The sequence below is a fragment of the Gopherus evgoodei genome, chromosome 6 (genome assembly GCF_007399415.2).
Source record: "Gopherus evgoodei ecotype Sinaloan lineage chromosome 6, rGopEvg1_v1.p, whole genome shotgun sequence".
Taxonomy (NCBI): Eukaryota; Metazoa; Chordata; order Testudines; family Testudinidae; genus Gopherus; species Gopherus evgoodei.
The window spans coordinates 59,104,845-59,125,403 of record NC_044327.1 but is presented as its reverse complement, the minus strand read 5'-3'; the positions used below and the strand labels follow the sequence as shown (position 1 = coordinate 59,125,403).

At 38.3% G+C, this 20,559-nt stretch overlaps 1 protein-coding gene across 3 annotated transcripts in view; it reads left to right on the top strand.

Moving 5' to 3' along the window:
- SNX2 (sorting nexin 2) overlaps nucleotides 1-20,280 on the top strand; it is a 61,798-nt gene extending 41,518 nt beyond the window's left edge. For 2 of the 3 annotated variants that reach the window (XM_030566033.1, XM_030566031.1), the window contains exons 7-16: nucleotides 2,948-3,026; nucleotides 4,138-4,213; nucleotides 5,471-5,584; nucleotides 5,819-5,912; nucleotides 12,913-13,118; nucleotides 14,270-14,413; nucleotides 15,017-15,028; nucleotides 18,536-18,616; nucleotides 18,747-18,818; nucleotides 19,791-20,280. In XM_030566033.1, coding sequence (XP_030421893.1) covers nucleotides 2,948-3,026; nucleotides 4,138-4,213; nucleotides 5,471-5,584; nucleotides 5,819-5,912; nucleotides 12,913-13,118; nucleotides 14,270-14,413; nucleotides 15,017-15,028; nucleotides 18,536-18,616; nucleotides 18,747-18,818; nucleotides 19,791-19,841 — 929 coding nt within the window. In that variant the 3' untranslated portion in view covers nucleotides 19,842-20,280. The remainder of the gene's footprint in view (nucleotides 1-2,947; nucleotides 3,027-4,137; nucleotides 4,214-5,470; nucleotides 5,585-5,818; nucleotides 5,913-12,912; nucleotides 13,119-14,269; nucleotides 14,414-15,016; nucleotides 15,029-18,535; nucleotides 18,617-18,746; nucleotides 18,819-19,790) is intronic. The other variant, XM_030566034.1, reaches the window with a different exon arrangement.
- Nucleotides 20,281-20,559: the final 279 nt, after the last annotated feature.

Below are 20,559 nucleotides of genomic sequence, written 5' to 3'. Positions count from 1 at the left end.
ACAAATGAAAATAAGATCTGGAGTGCTGTGGGAAGTATGCAATTTCTTGTTTGGGAAGAATAGCCACAGTTAGAATGAACACATTGCCAAGGACTTCTTTTCTTGTTTAAAAATCTTTGTAATCCTTCTAGAAAAAATTCTAGCAGAAATGCAGAGGACATTAGAATTTATATGGAAGAAGGGGGAGAAAGAGTGAGCACCGGTGCTTTGTATAGGAAAGCCATTAAATAGAGTGGATTGGTTGGTTGAAATATTCTGTGGTATTGTCAAAACAATTAGCTCAAAGCAGTTGTGGACTGGGGGACTCTGACACAGCCAAACTATTGAACAAGAAAATTGTGGCAGTGAAAATATCGCCATGTTCCCAGGCATTAATAAAAAGTCACAGCTTCAGAAATGTATATGCATCTTTTAGTGAAGACTACTCTGGATTTGGAATAGAACTCAAAATAAACTATTTTCCTTCTCCAATGATGCCCATTGCAGATAATCCATTGTTGAACCAGAGAGCTTTACCGATTGGGAGAGCCATGGAATCATAGAACCATAGGGTTAGAAGGGACAGCAAGGATCATCTAGTCTGACATGCAGAATTACATGTGGTTGGCCATCTGTTCAGTAGAGAAACTTTTCTAACATACTTAGAAATCAAAACTAACTTTAACTGGTCCAGTCCCCCATTGCACCAGTACTTGCAAGTTTGGCTTTGTTTCTCAACTTTATAGAAAAGCTGTTTTATACAGAAATCTCATTTGATAGAAGCAATGGTGTCTGATCAATTAAGGAACCGAAAAATAACTAATTGATATTAAGTTTTGCAGACAACTTTCCTAACCAAAATAAAGTCCATCTCTGACATGCTGGGAAAAGGATCTGAATATACAAATTACCCTGGAATTGAACTTGAGATTGCTTGTCCTCTTTTCAGTCTGTAGCATGATAAAAGAACATTTCTTTACGATACCATTTCAGTGGTACCTCAGAGCATGCAGGCCTTGGGCGGGGGTGAGATATTGGAGAAATTGTGGTGAAAGAGGAAATGTATATGCATATATAGCGGATGTGTCCAGTCATTAGAGAGTATTGGGATGACATTTGTAACTAAATATTCAGCAATTTGTGATGTTTGTTACCAAAGGATCACTTGGTAATTTTCCTGGGGCTTCCAAGTAGTAGTACCTTCTCATTTGAGAAAGAAAAATAGTCCATCTATACAGGAAGGTGGTGATTATGGAAAATTCACACACCAACTGCAAACCACGCAAAATAGAGGACAGATACCTAGATATAAGGTTACCATGTAGTCAAAATTCAGACAGTGTACTCACCTGCGGGGGTAGGGGAGAAACACCTGTCCAATTTTTTGAATGTTAACATTTGATAGACGTCTGCTCTGTTAAATATATGTAATCGGAGCTCAGTGTAATAAAATCACTAGAAATAATTATCACTCAATTTAATAAAATCACTAGAAGTAACATAGGTGTAAGGATTGTCACTGTGTAATATAACGCCCTGCTAAAAAGAGAGATCTGATGCTAATATTATTGTATGTCTTTTTAAACAAAAACTCACTATTGTAGAGATTTTTTTTCTGATATTTGCATGGCAAGGGTTTGTGAACCTTTTTACGTCCGAATTAGTATTTAAAAAAAAAAAGGCAAGAAAATACACTATACAGCAGTCTATTCAATAAAGTGGCAAACTTTTTAAAATAGAAGTTGCAACTTAACTCTGTGGAGTGTGAGTTCCTAATAAGTTTCAAGTCATCTCATGTCTATTAGATTTTTTTTTTAATTAGGGCTGTCAAACGATTAAAAAAATTGTGATCAATCACAGTTTTAATCGCACTTTAAACAATAATAGAATACCAACTGAAATTCCTTATAAATATTTTGGATGTTTTTCTACATTTTCAAATATATTGATTTCAGTTACAACACAGAATACAAAGTGTATAGTGCTCAGTTTATATTAGTGTTGATTTGTACTGTAAAAAACAAAAGAAATAGTATTTTTCAATTCACCTCAGACAAGTACTGTAGTGCGATCTCTTTATTGTGAAAGTGCAACTTATAAATATAGGGTTTTTTTTTACATAACTGCACTCAGAAACAAAACAACATAAAACTTTAGAGAACTATACATCCGCTAAATCCTACTTCTTGTTCAGCCAATCACTAAGACAGACAAGTTTGTTTACATTTATGGGAGCTAATGCTACACACTTCTTATTTACAAAGTCACCTGAAAGTGAGAACAGGCGTTCATATGGCACTTTTGTAGCTGGCTTTGCAAGATATTTAAGTGCCAGATATACTAAACATTTGTGTGCCCTTTCATGCTTCGGCCACCATTCCAGAGGACATGCTTGTATGAGGTGAATTGAAAAAGACTGTTTCTTTTGTTTATCTCTTTTACAGTGCAAATATTTGTAGTAAAAAAAAATAATAATAAAGTGAGCACTGTACACCTGTATTCTGTGTTGTAATTGCAATCAATATATTTTAAAAAGTAGGAAAACGTCCAAAAATATATATAATAAATTTCAATTGGTATTCTGTTAACAGTATGATTAAAACTGCGATTAATAACTGTTAATTTTTTTAATCATGATTAAATTTGAGTTAATCACGTGAGTTAATTGCGATTAATTGACAGCCCTACTTTTTATAATTAAAATTGTTTTAAATATCCAAAATGTTTGTCAGTGGCAGTGTACTTGATTTCAGAAATTTGTCGTTCTGGAATTTTGAGAAAAGCATACTGCATACATTGCACTCCATTATCTTTCTCTGTATGCCTTGGTGCTGATTTTCATGTAACTTTGACTTTAATGCATAACGTTCAAGTGAGCTTTAATACCTTTATAGTTCTAAGCACATCAGTTGTGTTCATGATTGCCTCATAGTAATGTAAAATCAATATCACATAATTTTCTTCAAAGGCATGACCAAGGTTAAAGTAGGCAAGGAAGATTCATCATCTACAGAATTTGTAGAAAAAAGAAGAGCTGCACTAGAACGGTAATATGTGTATTTATATTTACTGCATTCCCCTGGTATATTCATGTACTAAGTAGGCTCTGTATGCCCAGTCTGATCCAGCAGCTTGTACAGTTCTTGGGCTGCTGGATCAGAGCCACACAATCTGAATTTTCTGAATAAAGTATGGCCAATTCTTTTTACTTCTTAAATTCAGTTGCAACCTTAAAAAAAAAAAAAAAAAAAGTAAATAAAAAAATTCTAAGTTGGATGCCATACTAAAGAGACTTGAATGACAATGATACCTTAATGATTTCCTATCTTTTCAAATATATTGATTGTGGCAGGACCAAGCAAACCTAGATCATCCCTGCAGATTTTGTCCAACCTGTTCTATAATATAGATGGCATTGTTCATTTATAACTATACTGCATGCTGTATAGTAGTACTGTTAAGTCAGAGCCAAACATGACAGGTCCTTGCCCTAAAGGGCTTACTAGGGTACTGGCCAAAAAATAAAAAATGACAGTAGGACAAGACAGGCCATAGCATGAGACTGTTGTTCAAGCAGCAGTAGATCTTTGTGTTCCAAGAAAAAGCAAAAAGTAAATTTCTCAAAAGAAAGCAAACATCAGAGCTGTAGATTCATTCGTCAGTTACTGATAACTTCACTCATCAAGGGATGAATCTAAAATTGGTTGCCTTGTACTCTTAGGTTTCTTGGCTTTTGTTTAGCATACCCATGTCTTCTCATTTTCAGTGGCTTTGGTTTTGTAACATTCTCTTCTTGGTATATGTAAACAAGACTTCTCTTAGTGATTTTTCATAATAGTTGTTGGCAAAGCAGATAATCAAATGCTGGGTGTTTGATATCAGCTTAGGTTTTTTGGGGGGGTGGGAGGGACCGGTAACAACATACACAAACATGACTGGAAGTCACAGCAAAGAGGCAAAGGATTGAAGGGGCATGGAGACTGAACTATCTTCTAACCCTTAGAGGTGATTCCTCCACAACAGGGGGCTTGAGCATATTGGCAGAATGATTAAGGGAAGCTTGCACTGCTGTTGCTCTGTGGATAAGAACATTTCTAGTGCTGTCAGGAGCATTAAATTGTTTTAAGTTATCTAATATTTTAATTTTTAAAATCATAGGTATCTACAACGAACAGTAAAACACCCAACCTTGTTACAGGATCCTGATTTAAGGCAGTTCTTGGAAAGTTCTGAGGTATTTGTTTTTTTTGTCTTTGTTTTTTTTAAGTTCTCCTATTTGTTCTCTGGTTAATAATAGTGCTTTATACAAAATAATATATATTCTCATCTTTAGATATGGAGACTTAGTCCCATAATTTCTTGTGTATTAAGATTACATTATATCTTCAATGGAATAAGATGTCTCAAGGTACAGAACCAATGAGCTATAGGGTCTCTTGCCTTTACCTCTTATTAAAATGTAGATTAGGTCAATAGTGACTGAAGTTAACTGACTGCTCACTAGTTTATGGGAAATAAATTGTTCTTCCTAGCTCCAAATGGACAAATGTCCAAGTCTCTAAAATACACAGGGCACTGCTGTTGGCTGCTTTCAGCAGAGAGTTGAAAGATTAAATTGGCATGGAAACAAAATTATTCTCTCACCTGTAACCCCTAGATGGGATTCCCCTGAGGTCAAAGTTGAGGTTTGTTAGTGGGGGTAATATAGAGAAGTTTGCACTGCTGCTGGCCATACTATATCTGTTCTGTGGATAGAGGACTTTGATCACCAGTGCTGTCAATCTAGCACATTTCACAAGCATTAAATACACTTAAAAAGTCCGTATATATGACAACAGTCAGTTTTATGGATGCACATAATGTATCTGCTATAATACTTACTTGTCTAATAAGGCCACGTCATTATCATAGTCACATTACCCCTACCATACCAAAAGAATCACATCACTGACACGTGCATCGTTACTGGATAACTTAAATACTAATTCCCATGACATTCCTGTGAGAGGTAGGTTTCAAGACTTAACTTACATTTAGAAATTAATGTACACAAATACAGCGTGCTCATTTGTACACAACCAAGATACTATCTAAAAGATTTTCATAATGTATTGAAATATTACTATAGCATCTCAATGTATTTATCGTTTTATACTACAGCTAAGCTTTTCTGTCTGTTTTAGTAGCAGTTTGCTCTCTCTAGCGTATAGGTGGCCAGTTAAGGCCTTTGGCTATTTCGTAACAACTTTTGACAAATAGAGTGTTTGTTCCATCTAAATGTAAAGGTACAGAAGAAGAGAAAATGGAAAGTCTATATTTTTCAGTTTTCCTCTGAGAATTTAAAAGTAGTAAATTTGAGAAATTAAGTTCTACTATATTGAAATATATGAGAGTGAAGAAAACACTACATCCTTTTCAGTCCCTCTTGTGCCCAGTTAAAGCTCCAGCCTCTTAACCGGTTTGTTTGCCCTTATTTGTCATTCAATTCCAGCTGCCGAGAGCAGTTAACACCCAGGCTCTGAGTGGAGCAGGAATATTGAGGATGGTGAACAAGGCTGCCGACGCTGTCAACAAAATGACAATCAAGATGAATGAATCGGATGCAGTAAGAGCTGATTTTTCGACTTGAATAATGAGACAAATTAATGAGGCTCAACAATTGCATTTTAAGGCTGTAGGAGTAGAAAATGGGATATTAATTTACTTATTGGCTTGGTTTCTCAGCTGCATCAGTTGACCACCATAGTTGTACATGGTTAATTTGTTCCTTTAAAACAAGGAATGTAGTTTGTTATTGGTAACGTAATTTGTAATGCTTGTTTTTTTCATCTTTTGCCAGTGGTTTGAGGAAAAACAGCAACAATTTGAGAATCTGGATCAGCAACTTAGGAAACTTCATGCCAGTGTAGAAGCCTTGGTCTGCCACAGAAAAGGTAGGTTTTGTTTTAATCTAGATGTTAATTTTAGTGCCCAGAAGTTAAAATATTTTATTAAAACAAACTATTTCATATCTGTGTTAAATTGAATTTTACTTTAGACTTGCAACTAGTACAAGGTAAGTTAGCCAGAGACTCAAAGTATACTGTGGTTTAATACAAAATATACACTAACTTTCCAACTTAAATTTACCTTCATTATTTTATTTAAACTTATCAAACATTTTGGAACTTCTTTTGTATCCCTCAACTTACAATTTATTATCCCAAATGTACACAATTCCTATTATACTAATTAAAAAGGAAATTTTTAAATGTTGCTTTATTGATTATGGCATTGGATTCTTTTCTCAAGAAGACTTGTTTGATTAGTACAAGCTTTGCAAGAGTAAACTGTCTGGTGATGGTACAAAACACGGGTGCTATACAAGTTTATTCTACAGGTGACTACCGATTCTGTAGTTAACAGTCATCCTTACAGGTAAAACTAAAGCAATTACAAAAGACATATTTGTTTTAGAACAAGGTTGAAGTTTTAACAGTTGATGCAAAATGACTGTGTAGGTAAGATAGGTCAAGAAATGCTTTGTTGTGCATCCTGTATTTCTTATAATGTATAGTTTTTACAGTGTAAAAAGCACGATTATGAATTTACAAATTTAAACAAAATGAGAATAAAAATTATTACGTAAATATACGTTCAACATGGTCAGATAAATGCTGCTGTTGAAACTAACCCTTGCATTAAGCCAACTGTACTGAGAATAATTCGTCATTGCATTTAATTTGTCGTTTAAAAGTAAAACTTGTCAGTTGATTTTTTTGTCTTATCAAAGTGAATGGGATAGAGAAGGGATAGCTTAAACCATGGCAGCTCTTTAGCCAGACAGGTTTTTTGTGTACTGGGCTTAATAGTGCTACAGAGTATTTTAGATTTTAGATTATCAGCAACATCTCCCTAACAGAAAGATAGAAACATAACCTTTTTAAATCAATAAAATCTTAGTTTACAGCACATTGTAACATTTGAGAATGTAGCAAAACTCCAGATAGATGTGAAAACACAAAATACAGAAGCTTTATCCCTGAATCACACTGGAAAATCCTTTAATGATACGTATTCTTCCTCTTACATACCATAATGCTGGCACTGCTAAGAAGAATAGACAGTGTTGTCAAACGGGAAAGGACTTTATTAAACTCTAAGCAAACATTAGCAAGTGTCTACAGAGCGTGCTAAGTGACTGAAAAATTGGTGGATTTCAGTTTCAAAACTTTTACCAAATGCACACTAGTCCTTGTGCCAAATGTCAAACTAGTCATTTTGCTGTAACCCTATATTAATATTTTTTCCACAATTGGGAGTGTGGAATTTTATCTTAAATTGCTTTCCTAAATCTCAAATGAGGAAATTTTGGTCATGTTTAAAAATTTTAAACAAAAAAAAAAAATTAAGACATTTGATCTTCAGGCAGAGATGGCGTTAACACTTCAGCCCTAAAGATAAATATTTCAGGCTGCTATGAACACCTGAAAATGGAAACTTGCTTTGGTATTGTATAGAGGGTGTGATCAGTGGCTGCCAAAATTTCAAATAACTACTAAAGTTATTTTTTGAAAAAGCCATAGATACATATATTTATTTTAATACCTGAAAAGAAAAAGGAAAATTTGAGTTTTAAAGTTACAAATATTTGTTGTTATCATTGACCCTATTTATGTGGTGCTGCTTTTTACAATCCATTGTACCTTTAGTTATAAGCTAACATGCACATAGGCAATTGTTTATCAATCCTCTTTGTATGAATTAACTCGATACAGCATGATTATTTAAAATGATTTGCATAAAATTAAACATGAAAATGTGTGTCAGTATTTTTGAAGCTAATGTTGAAATATAATAAACTTTTACTGGATTCATATTGTACTACAAGTAGGTCATCTTTCATATATTGATGTAAGTGCACCGAATTACAGAGGCACCACCCATATGATTAGGGCAGCCTTTTCAAACAGAAAACTGACTTGCCCGCCCTTTACCATGAGATTATAATAATTGAGGGTGGAGGGTGGGGAGGAGGCAGTGTGTATTCTGCAGCAAGTACCTTTAAACTCAGTGTCAGTGTTAATTTATTCTTTCATGAAATAACTTCATTCCTTTCCATCCTGTTTCCAAACATGCGCATCTGTGCTTCATAGCTGAACATTCTTATGGATATAAAACTAGTAAAGACATATTTTCAGTTGAGCATTTTTGAGCATAAGTTTTTGCTTTACTCTCCAGGCAGCCTGGATCCATTCACTGGGTCTTTGTTCTTGCAGTGTTGTCCAGTCAGCCTAGCTCAGAACTTCCTTTCCCCCATGTGTGCCAGGGAAGTGGGGAGCATAGACACACTCAGCTACACATTTCCCTAGTTCCCAAGGCCTCAGGTGATGCACTTTTCTCCAGGCAGCTTATTTTATCAATCTAGATTTTTGGCTCTGTCTGCTCCCGGGCTATGCGCTGGGCTTTGGCTCTGACCCCCACAGTGCTCTATTGCCTGGCTCCATAGAACTGTGCAGTGAGTGTGCACTGTAAGCCAGGTAATTTGCCTTTTTTGGGAAAAGCTGGAGAGTGAGAGAAAGAGAGAAAAATGTGGATCTCCTGGCCTGAGCAGATAGTGACTTCTGTGCTCACAGAATCAGAGAGTCCATGGGACCCTGAGTGAGGATGAAAGATAATGCCTCTCAGAGCTATTGTTTTGGGCTGTCTACACATCCAACGACAACAGTATATGGTTTTTAATCTCAGTTCACTATTTCAAGATTTTTCTCAAAACCGTGAAGGCTAGAAACTTATTTTTCAGTGAAAGCTGAGATTCTCTAGCATAGTTCTGAAGTGGAGGCTCAGTTCCACAGAATACATCAGGACACAGATGATGATCAAAAATTTTTTTACTCATAATTCAGTAATGGAATCTTACAGAACAGGATTACAGGATAGGCATAAGGGCTGGCCTTCACAGGCCAATGCTTGGGCATTTGAGCCTAATGTTTTTACCATTATCTTGAATTTTGTTTTGAATTTTAAATTTGAAGTTCTAAGATCCATAATTGTTTCTCAAAAAAATTAATGTTTTATCTACATCCTGATTTGTTTGCTTAAGAGAAATATTTGAATGTATACAGTTCAGGCCAAAGCACAGAAATGGAAACCTTTTAGTTTCCTCACTTTCTCCAGCCCCAGTACTTAATGATTTCTTCCACTTAGAGTTATATACTTGATCCAGATACACCATATTCCTTGACATGAGTTTTGCTGCAGAGAAAGGGCAGTACTTAACCCTCTGTATATGGTTATTTCTCAGTGCCTTGTTTTTGTTCTTGCTATATATGCTTTGTTTTCTCACAAGCTTTGGAAAGGGTAAGTTAAAAGTGTAGATATATTTTCAGAATTGTATTTAGGTGGAAAGTTGAATTATTTTAAACACAGGCCTATCTTTGGGGATCATGGGTGGTCTTGTCTCAAGAACCAGTCTTTGATAATCTATCGTTTCTAATGTGTAATTTGTAGCCTCATTATGTACTCTAGGAAGAAAGCAGAATACTACCTACTTACTCCTGGGGGAATTCTGCACCACAATATTTTAAAACTCTGCATATTTTATTTGTCCAAAATAACACAGTATAATCATGCCAGTTTCAATTATTTTGGTAATGTATTTCAAAATACCTGTCAACAAGCATGTCTGTAACGATACAGACTGTTGTCAGATATGTTGTCAGATGCTGCTGCTGGTGCTCTGCTCTCTCCTTGTTGGTATCACTCGGCTGCGTGCGTGTTCCCTCTGTGTGCTGCCCCAGCTCTGTGCAGATAGCTGACGCAGCAGACCCGAAGAGAACCTCCAATGACCACAGAGTCTAATAAGGTACGAAGGCACGTCGGCCAGGTTTATTGCCGTATTGGACACAATGATAGTTCCCCGTAGATTACTTAGTCTACTGGGCTTACTACTACTATGTGCTCACGGTCAATGGACTCGGCTCAGTTAGTGGCGGGACTTTCCACTGCCCCCTAGGCCGGAAAAAGACACTGCCGCAGGGATGCATTCTTATACACAGGTACAAACAAGTTACACATCACTCCTGACGTATTGAGGTGCAAGCCCTGTACGTAGCCAGGTACAACCCCTCTACGTAGTAAGGTGCCGCCTCTCACCTTGTACATGTTGGTTAGAACAAAACAACTCTATCCAACATATTACCCTTTTGCCCCTGTCGTTGGGGTGGGTCAGTCTGTTCCTTGTTAATCTGTGTGGAATGTGCAAGTATGTGAATGTTCTGATATCTAGTGTTCAGTACCTTTTAGGTACGTATCTTCTTGCAGCATCAGTCCTTTCCTTGCCAGCTTCTGTGAGCAGGGCCTGCCTCTAGCTCACAGCTTAACTTTGCTTTATATTAGCAAAGTCTTGATCATTACTTTAGTTAAGGCCTCAGGCCTCATACTGGGCCTTTATCAGGGCCTGTACTTACTACACAGACAAAAAAAAAAGATTCAGGAAATGTTTTTTGACAAATAGATTCTTTACTAGGCATATTAAGACAGAACTTTGAGTAATTCATTTAAACTACAATACAGAAATGTATTTCCTGAACCTCTCAGAAGCAGTGCTAAAGCTTGGGGGGAATCAGGGGTAATGGAGGAGCTGAGGGAGAGGGTGACGGAGCCTGGGAGTGAACCTGGAGGGTTGTTAGGTGTGGGTAGGAGAAGTATGGAACAGGGTTTATTTCTGTGGGGGAGATTGTTAGGGAGTTGAGTAGCCTCCCTCATGCAGACCCTGGGGCTAACCCCTACCCTCTCCCATCTGCCCCTGTCCCCATGTTGCCCTGCAGCCCTCCTCCCATTCAGCCCCTGCCTTAGTGCTGTCTCCCCACTTGCTCCCGAGACCAGTACTAGGTTTACAATGGCTCTGGTGGCACCAGGCCCATGCTTGGAAGGGGCCCACAAAGGGTTAATCTAGCTCTGGCCGCAGAAGAGTCAGCAACTTCCCAGCAATGACTGAAACTCTCACCAGCCCAGGGACTGAAGCGTGCAGGTGCAACAGGGACTGGGTATTGCAGGATGTACTGAGAATTATAGTTTGAATGTTGCTGTGTTTTGCTGGGGCCCTGGAACCTGCATTGCCAGTTGCGCTATGAGTCTCAGAATGCCCTGCACCACTCTGCCAGCAAGGAAATAGTCTGGTTCAGGAAGAAGGTTTCTGGCGCTGATCTTCCTGCACCCTCCCTCTCCCATGGGGCACAGGATGGGGGCTCCTGGATTGCTTCCCCACCCCTGTGTCTCCACTGCTCTCCTGGGGTGTGACTCCCAGCGTGCAGCCCCCTGGCAACCCTGATGCCCGGCTGTGGGCTCCTGGGCACTGACTCAATCCTGCAGCTTCATGGCGCAGGGGTGGGGAGTGGTGGTCTGTGGCCTTCAGGAGCAGGAGGGGCGGCGACAGCCGGGCTGGGTAGTGCTGGTTGCCATGCCCCCTGCCAGTGGGAATGCCCAGAAATGCGTTCCCCCTGCACTCTGAGGAGGGGGCGCAGCACAGTTTTTGGGGGAAAGGGACAGTTGTGGGGCAAGTCCAGGTGCAATGGGGGAGTTGCCGGTGACTCTGGGGAGGGGAGGATAGAAGAAGCGGAGTGTGAAAGTGGAGTTTGATGGGTCAGAGGGTGAGGAGAGTGGGTTGAAGGTGGAGGTTGGATGGAGGTGGCAGAGGGAGGAGAGTCTGGGTTGAAGGTGGGAGGTTGGCTGGGGGTGGGGGTAGCAGAAAGGAGGGAGATGATAGCCCTGGGGTGAAAGTGTGGGGGTACAGTAGCAGGGAGATTGAGAAAAGCCTTTGTGTGAAAGTGGGGGTTAGTTGGGTGGAGTGAGGACAGTAGGAGGGATGGGAGAAGAGCCCAGATGTGAAGGTTTGGGTAGGGGTTTGAGGCTGGATTGTGGTAGCTTTTGTGGTAATGTGGGTGCATCTCTGTGGCTCTTTCTCCCTGCAAAAAGATGGGCACCAGCAATTTTCCTCCTCACATTCCTCCCCAGTAATTTTACTGTTTCACTTGGTCATGAGGGATGGTGAGGCAAAGGGAGAAATAGGCTAAAGAAACTAGCTTTTTAAAAAGTTTTGTAAACATTATTATATCAAAGTAGAAAATGAAGCTTTCAAAAAAATGTATTTACGAAACATAACTTTGGGTGGAGACGATGATGGTGTAGAGATGCAGGTGCAACTCCACTGACTGCTACATTCGGGCTTAATATGGCTCATAAGTGTACTAATTAAGAACTTGTGTTCAGGGACCCAAGCAGGCCCTGAGTTCTTAAACAAAAAAGACAAACTATCAAATAACCCCCACCCACACAAATCAAATTCAAGAGTATTCTGGGTATATGGATGCTAGCCCAGTTTATCTATGGGCCAGGTGGAGGTCTCAATCAAGTGTGGCTTCAAATATCTTAAGTTTTTGAATAAATGTTTTCATGCCCATCCTGGCAGTATTGCATTTGCTATGGCACCAATGGTGCTGTCGCACCAGGCCCACACTGAGAAGGAACCCAGAAATATATTTGGCACCGGCTTCACAAAAGGTTAATCTGGCCCTGCCTGAATCCATGCCCCAGCCTGTCTCCCGGGCCCCCATTTCCCCCCCCCCCCCATATTAGCCTTTCTGAACCACAGTCTGAGACTACCCAGCAACCCCATGTGCCCTGCTTCATCCATCCTGTGCCTCCTCACCTGGTCCTGCTGTGAGGAATGCAGCCTCTTTGCCTCTCTCTCCACCGGATGGCTGTCCTCTCTCCTGGCTCCACAGCGGACCTCCATGGGCGAAAGGTATAACTGCAGCGTCTCTCCAGCAGAATCTATATTCTTGAAGGGGGAAAAAATCTGCAGGGGGACATGAATTATGCACAGTGGCTCAGACTTACCCCAGGAGTAACATCTGAAAAACTTTCACACTGAATTTTACTCTTGTCTTTCAGAGCTTTCAGCCAACACAGCTGCCTTTGCTAAAAGTGCTGCCATGTTAGGTAACTCTGAGGACCACACTGCTTTATCTAGAGCTTTGTCTCAGCTTGCAGAAGTTGAGGAGAAAATAGACCAGTTACATCAAGAACAAGCTTTTGCTGACTTCTATGTGTTCTCAGAACTGCTCGGTGACTACATTCGTCTTATTGCTGCAGTAAAAGTAAGCTCTGTTTTAAAAATGCAACCTGTTTATCTTGCTGCAACACAGGATTTATGTTGAAGGTTGCAGTTTCTTCACAGGCTAAGAATGCATGGGCAATAGAAGGGAAAGTAAATGCAGAACTGTTGCAAGGAGAGCTGTGACTTCAAGCTAGCGTTGAAAATCGCTCGTGAGAAGTCCCCCTCTTCCAGTATTGAGGCATCCCACTATATAAACTGTTGTGGAATGTGCATTAATCAAATTCGGGTTCTCCAACATCCCAAACATTGTATACACTTAAATGGAGAATTTATATATGTGAATGATAGTCCTAGGAAGTGTTTACTGTATAAGGACATTGTACTATTTAGCATGGTGTGCTTATTATATTTAGGTACATAAGATACTAGCTTGTAGTGGAACACAAGAGTTATGGGTCTATACTTCTGTCTTAAAGTTTTTTTTATGTGCCTGGAGGCCTTAATGTGAGATACCAGAGACAAAAAATATCAAATTTAGCTCTATTAGAACTTAAAAAGCATTGTAGCAGTGTTTACTGAGGGTGTAAACTGTGCTATCTGGTACCAGTAGCTTTTGATTACTGTTGAAACACTCTTTTACATCCTCAACAAGTGATTTATTTGGATGTATCTTTCAACATTTTATCAGAAGTTGTTTTGGTTTAGAAATTACTTCAAGCTTATGAACACTTAAAACTTAATTCTTACTACTTTGATCTGTTTTCACCAAAACATATTACCGGACAGGTGAGTGGTCTATAAAAGCAAAATTGGTGGTCTAAATGCAGATTCTAACAGATTAGTGTTAATGTACTAGCTCTCCTTAATTGGCAGCCTTGTCAACAGACTTGGGAGAGAGAGAGAGGACTGAACGGGTATAGAGACTAAACTGTATATTCACAGGAGATGGCCCCTTGCATGTATGCCTTAGTCTGTGAATATATAGAGGACTTCATTCTGCAATAGTCAGATATCTTTCATAATAACTGTATTAGAAAAATTTAAGACAGTTGGATTGAGAGACATTTGCAAGATATCTGATGCAGAGTAGGTCTTACTCAGTTGTTGTTTCCTGTTCTTTACTTTTGCAGCACATTGACATAGTTAACATGATACTTCAAAAAAAAATCTGTTGCATTATTACACTTACAGGGTGTGTTAGATCATCGAATGAAATGTTGGCAGAAATGGCAGGATGCTCAGGTCACTTTACAGAAAAAACGTGAGGCTGAAGCAAAGCTCCAACTTGCCAACAAACCTGATAAACTGCAGCAAGCTAAGGATGAGATAAAGGAGGTAATCATTGAGTTGAACGCCTGACTACCTATTTATATTCTGAAGGCCTAAATTTTCCATTGATTCATTCATCAGCATAATGCACTACTTTTATATGGATTTTTATTTATAAATCACTTACCCATTTGCTATTTTCCATGTTTACTGAAATTGTTAAAAGGAATGATATTAATTAAATAAAAATGTGCACAATTGTTACACCAATATGAAATCTGTAAGGTGCTTTTATTCTCTCTTACAGAGTGGGTTGGGGGAGACAAAAACATGGAAAAGTTTAAAAACATTCTTTACCTATTGAGTTAGTTTACTTCTATGCAGTCAAATGACAGTCTTTTTTAAATTGACTGTTGCAATACATTTTAGTTTTAGAAGCCAGAAGACAATCTGAAAACTATTTCCATGTTTTCCTTATTGGTGCAACGTTTCCGCCTATATATATACATGTGTGTGTGTGTGTGTGTGTGTGTGTGTGTGTGTGTGTATATATATATATATATATATATATATATATATATATATGGTATAATTTCAGTAAAAGTACTTAAATATAACATGTTGAAGTTTGTCATAATTTATACACTTTTTCTGTCATGCTTCACCAAGGAAATTGAAGAGGTAGGACAATTTTTTTTTTTAAAATTGAATTAATACACATACTCTAAAAGAGTGTGTACTGGCTTTGTCATCCAATTGTGGGAAAACATCACTGCATAAAAGAGCTTAAAATCTTCAGTTGTGTTGTTTGGCTGCTTCATTGATCACTAATCACAAGCTGGTTTGTCTTTTCTGCACTTTCACAGTGTATTGCCTATTAGACTTGAGGAAGTTTACAGATAGAACTTGGCCTTCTCCCTAAAATATTATACCACCCACTGGCTCTCGTGAGTTATTGACTTTTAGGAGAATCGGTGATTGTCCACAGCCATGTTCTCAATGGCTGCTGGACAGTTTGGTGATGTCACTGCCATGCACAAACTCAAAACAGTGAATTACCAAAAAGAGGAAATACTCTATGCCAATTACACCAAAAAAGGTTTTTAAAATATATTGATTTTACACCAACAGAGATGAAGGACAGGGCTGGTCTACTTGGCCCCAAAGCAGGATTCCTTTTTTCCTACTAAGAAGTATTTCTTCACAGGAGAAAGATTTGTTGCAGAAACTACAATTACAGACATTGATTTAATTGTATTCAGATTATTGAGCCATACTTAAATAGCTAAAAACCACTCCAGAGTGTGCATTAATACTCCTTGTTAACTTCCCAGTCACGATGCTGAAGCCCATGAGGGGCAAGATCCTCACTTGCATCTCAGCCCCTTTATACCAGGTAAAAGGACTGGAGTGGCATATAGGGACCCTAAAAGCTCCATTTCCAACCAGGGAAGGATTCCCCTGGAACTGTAGAAAATGGCTGTAAGATTGACCTCCATTGACCCCTTCTCTTCTCTCCCTCTCCCCTCCCCCCCTTAGTACAGAGGGCATGCTGAGCACAGGGCTGACGGTGGAAGATCTGTATTGGAACTGGGATGCAGTACTGTAGAGATATTAGGCAGTGCTGCAGCTCATAGGTTAGCTCAGGGAGGCTGCCATAACTTGACAGGTCCCCAGGCATGCCTAGGGGCTTGTCTGTCTGAAAAGCTAGTGTGTGGCAAACTAAGGTTAATCTACAGCTCACTAGCATGCCACACACTTAACTGGGCATGTGGACCATGCTACTGCACACTGGAGTGCATTGACCTTACACAGCCAGTTACTGTGGTGCGTGTTAGTGCACTATAGATTTACACTCCAGCTTTTTGTGCACTAACTTTTCATCTAGGCAAGCCCTAACTAATGCTGGGGGTCTCTCCAGAGCAGCCCAGGAGAGGGATCGTGCAAAGGTGGCTCAAAGCCAAACACTGCACTCTAAGCTTTGAATTCTGTACTGCACCACTTAGAGACACAGCATAGAATCTTCCCTGAGGTGTACATCAATGGCCTCCTGAAGCATGTCCTGTTGTGGCTTATTGCCTATTCATGTCAGAATGGGCATCTGAACAGTAAAGATAAGGGAAATTAGAATAAATATACTTAAATGTTAACTTTTTTTATTTTGCTGTATATTTCCAGCTATAAAACTGTTCAAGCATTGTTCCTTGATGCAAAATATATTGCAGTGCATCCTTTGCTATGGTCTTAATATTGAATATCACCTTTTTATAGAATTATCTGGGGTGAGGGAATAATATTTTCCTGTTGGCAATGTAATATAGATTGATCTTACTAAATTTTTGGTATGTTTGACCTGTTGGTTGGTTTACAGGAAGATGATTATACCAGGCAGCTGATCCCCATACTTCAGTTACAACTTGAAACTAAATTTGTCAATCTCAGCCTCCGAATGTTTCTTAAAACCTGAAGCCTCTTTGTATGAAAGTGTAATAGGCTGCAAGCATTGAGAATTGCAAGCCTTTTTTTCTATCTTCTCAATTTACAATCAGCAGCAGCTGTGCACATCGTAGCTCAGTTTGTGCAGGCAAGAGAGCAGATTCTGAAAACTGGCTACAGCAGTTATGGACAAGATACCATACCTGGCAATGCTGTATATTGAGTTCTTTGAAGGGGTCAGCAAACATGTGGACAAGGGTGATCCAGTGGACATAGTGTACTTAGATTCCAGAAAGCCTTTGATAAGGTCGCCCACCAATGGTTCTTATGTAAATTAAGTGGTCATGGGATAAAAGGGAAGATTCTTTCATGGACTGAGAACTAGTTAAAAGACAGAGAACAAAGGGTAGGAATAAATGGTAACTTTTCAGAATGGAGAGGGGTAACTAGTGGTGTTCCCCAAGGATCCGTCCTAGGACCAATCCTATTCAACTTATTCATAAATGATCTGGAGAAAGGTTAAACAGTGAAGTGGCAAAGTTTGCAGGTGATACTAAACTGCACAAGATAGTTAAGACCAAATCAAACTGTGAAGAACTTCAAAAGATCTCACAAAACTAAGTGATTGGGCAACAAAATCTCAAAAAATATATACTGGCATTAGAAAAGGTTCAGAGAAGGGCAACTAAAATGATTAAGGGTTTGGAACATGTCCCGTATGAGGACTGATTAAAGAGAACTTTTCAGCTTGGAAAATAGGAGACTAAGTGGGGATATGATCATGAGTGATGTGGAGCAAGTGAATAAGGAAAAGTTATTTACTTGTTCCCATAATATAAGAACTAGGGGCCACCAAATGAATGAATGGGCAGCAGGTTTAAAACAAATAAAAAGAAGTTCTTCACACAGCGCAGTCAGTCTGTGGAACTCCTTACCTGAGGAGGCTAGGACTATAACAGGGTTTAAAAGAGAACTAGATAAATTCATGGGGGTTAAGTCCATTAATAGCTATTAGCCAGGATGGGCAAGGAATGGTGTCCCTAGCCTCTGTTTGTTAGAGGGTGGAGATGGATGGCAGGAGAGAGATTACTTGATCATTACCTGTTAGGTTCACTCCCTTTGGGGCACCTCGCATTGGGCACTGTCGGCAGACAAGATACTGAGCTGGATGGACCTTTTGGTCTGACCCAGTATGGCCGTTCTTATGGAGTTTTCTCCATAAGCTGGGGATAACTAGTGATCCTGAACCAGGCTGTATGTGGCAATGAAATATTAATGGCATGCTACTAAGTGTGGCACCTTAAGGTTTTAAAACTTTTTAGGTAATTTAGTTTAATTGGATGCTCCTTTTACAGGCAGTGCCATCAAAGGTTTCACTAAAGGATATTTTAACTGATATAGGAAGAGTTTGCTGTGAATAATGGGCTCTTGCTAACAAAAATTTCAAGTCTGCATAATCAGCTCTAAAGGAGGAGATATTGTTAAATGACAGAATTTTTTGGCATTCCTCAATGTAAAATATAGTTGGATTGACATGGCCACTACCTTGAGTTTCCCTGAAATGTTGCTTTGTCAAATTTAAATTAAATACTCTTACTTTTCAACTCCAAGAAAATAGCATTTTGTTGAAATAAAATGCTTTCTCTCCTTAATTTATTAGTACTGGTAGATTATAGATAGAACTGTCTGCTTATTCTCGGTATGTGAATGAGTAACATAATGTTTTGTCTTGTGCACATTTTCCTTTGCCAGTGGGAGACAAAAGTTCAGCAAGGGGAGAGAGACTTTGAACAGATCTCCAAAACTATACGCAAAGAAGTGGGAAGATTTGAGGCATGTATAACTGTTTTACAAATTCAGTGACATTCTCATTTGCTGTAATGATATAATAGCAATATGGTATTCTAAAAAATCGGTTATTTACGTTAATCTATCAGAATTAATCTGTTTCATTTATTAACAGAAGGAACGAGTGAAAGACTTTAAAACTGTTATTATCAAGTACTTAGAATCATTAGTGCAAACACAACAGCAGGTAAGCTAAACTTTGTGGAACTCATTCCAGAGGTTTCGTTACTAACCTAAAATGAAGCTCTGATTATGAGAATTTTTCAATTATAAATGGTGTTAGTAAAATTTAGAAAAATTAAAAACTGACCTCATTCTAGGTTGGATTTGGAGGGGTGGGAAGGAGACAGAACTACACTTATATGAGTAGTGGTGCTGTCTTTCATCCACGTTACTACTGGTAACCTTTTTTTAAACTTCCCTCGCTTCAATATATTTACAGGGGAGAAAAATGCTCCTAGTCCTGTTTTTTCTATCAGTGATTGACTGAAGTAATTTATTCATGTGTGGATGGGCTGTAGACAGTTTGCTTTTTCTTGCAACAGCCACATTGGACTTGTATGCAAAAACTATAAAATAATATAGGTACTCTCACTCAGGGCACTTGTATGCTTCTTAATCTCAAAAGTAAAATTGGAGGCATGGAATTTTTTTAGTCATAGAGTGAAGTGTTTATAAATTATTATGGAAGAAGTGTCTATTTTAGTTTTAGAAATTAAGTGTTTGGATTTTAGTTTATTCACCTGACAGATACAAATGCTGAATGTCGAACAACAATAAAATTATCTTAAGAGTAGGTTCAGTTCCCATGTGCGTAATGTATAAATGCTATTTTGGATGGAAAACCTTCTTTCTCATTACATGTAAAGTATCCTAATTCTCCATTTTACATGAATCCAAATTCTTTCAAAGTATCTCACCCCATCACATTTGCTAGAAGTGGAGTGGGAAATCTGCCTAGAGGAGAGCTACTTTTGTAAATATATGCATGCTTATTGTGTAAAGACAAATGACTGAAGTGTCAACTTTTAGAGATTACTCCATAGTAATGAATGGATTTATGTAAACATTACTACTAGGTGCTTTCCTGCAATTGCCACGTTGGCAGAAAATGTGCTTTTGGAAAATGCTGACTTTTTTTTTCTTCCTTTTCTTCAAGCTGATAAAATACTGGGAGGCATTCCTACCTGAAGCCAAAGCCATTGCCTAGAAAGGAGAATATTCCAAACCAGAAGACACTTTGGATGTTTGTCCTGGTTAAGCTAAATTCCACAGTGAAATCACTTTAAAATCATTCAAATAAACCACTATATATTTTATGAATTACCATGTCTTTTTTTATATACTACAGCATTTTATTAACAAGCTGCATGTCCTGACCCTCTTTGAAGTGGACTGTGGCATGATATTCTGCAATATTTTGCTGAATTGAACACTATTGTGTCTTAATACTTGCACTAAAATGTGCACTGCAAGGCCAGAAAGTTACAATATTTTTGTTCTTTACAATACAGTATGTTCTGTAGTATGTTTACCTGATCTTTATTAAACAAATTTAACTGCATTGATTAATGTTCACTTACACATTCCTGTACAAAATCATGATTTTGTGATTATAGAAATAAAGGGATGTACCTTGTGAAACATTAGTTATACATTATTTATTTTTACCTTCATTTTTCTATAACATTAATAATTTCGTAGATTACTTGGAAGTGGCAGTTCTAGTAAATGGGAGATAGACTTTTAGAAACCACTGATAGGAATTGTAGTTCTAAATTAACTATTTCAATGAAAAGTTGTCACAAGGAGTTAAGTTTCTATACACTAGCTGCCATGGCAGAATTCAACTTAAATGTTAAAAGGTTATGAAAAATATTTTATTAGTATTCTTGGAAAAAACACTTCTATTCTGATTCCTTTTAAAT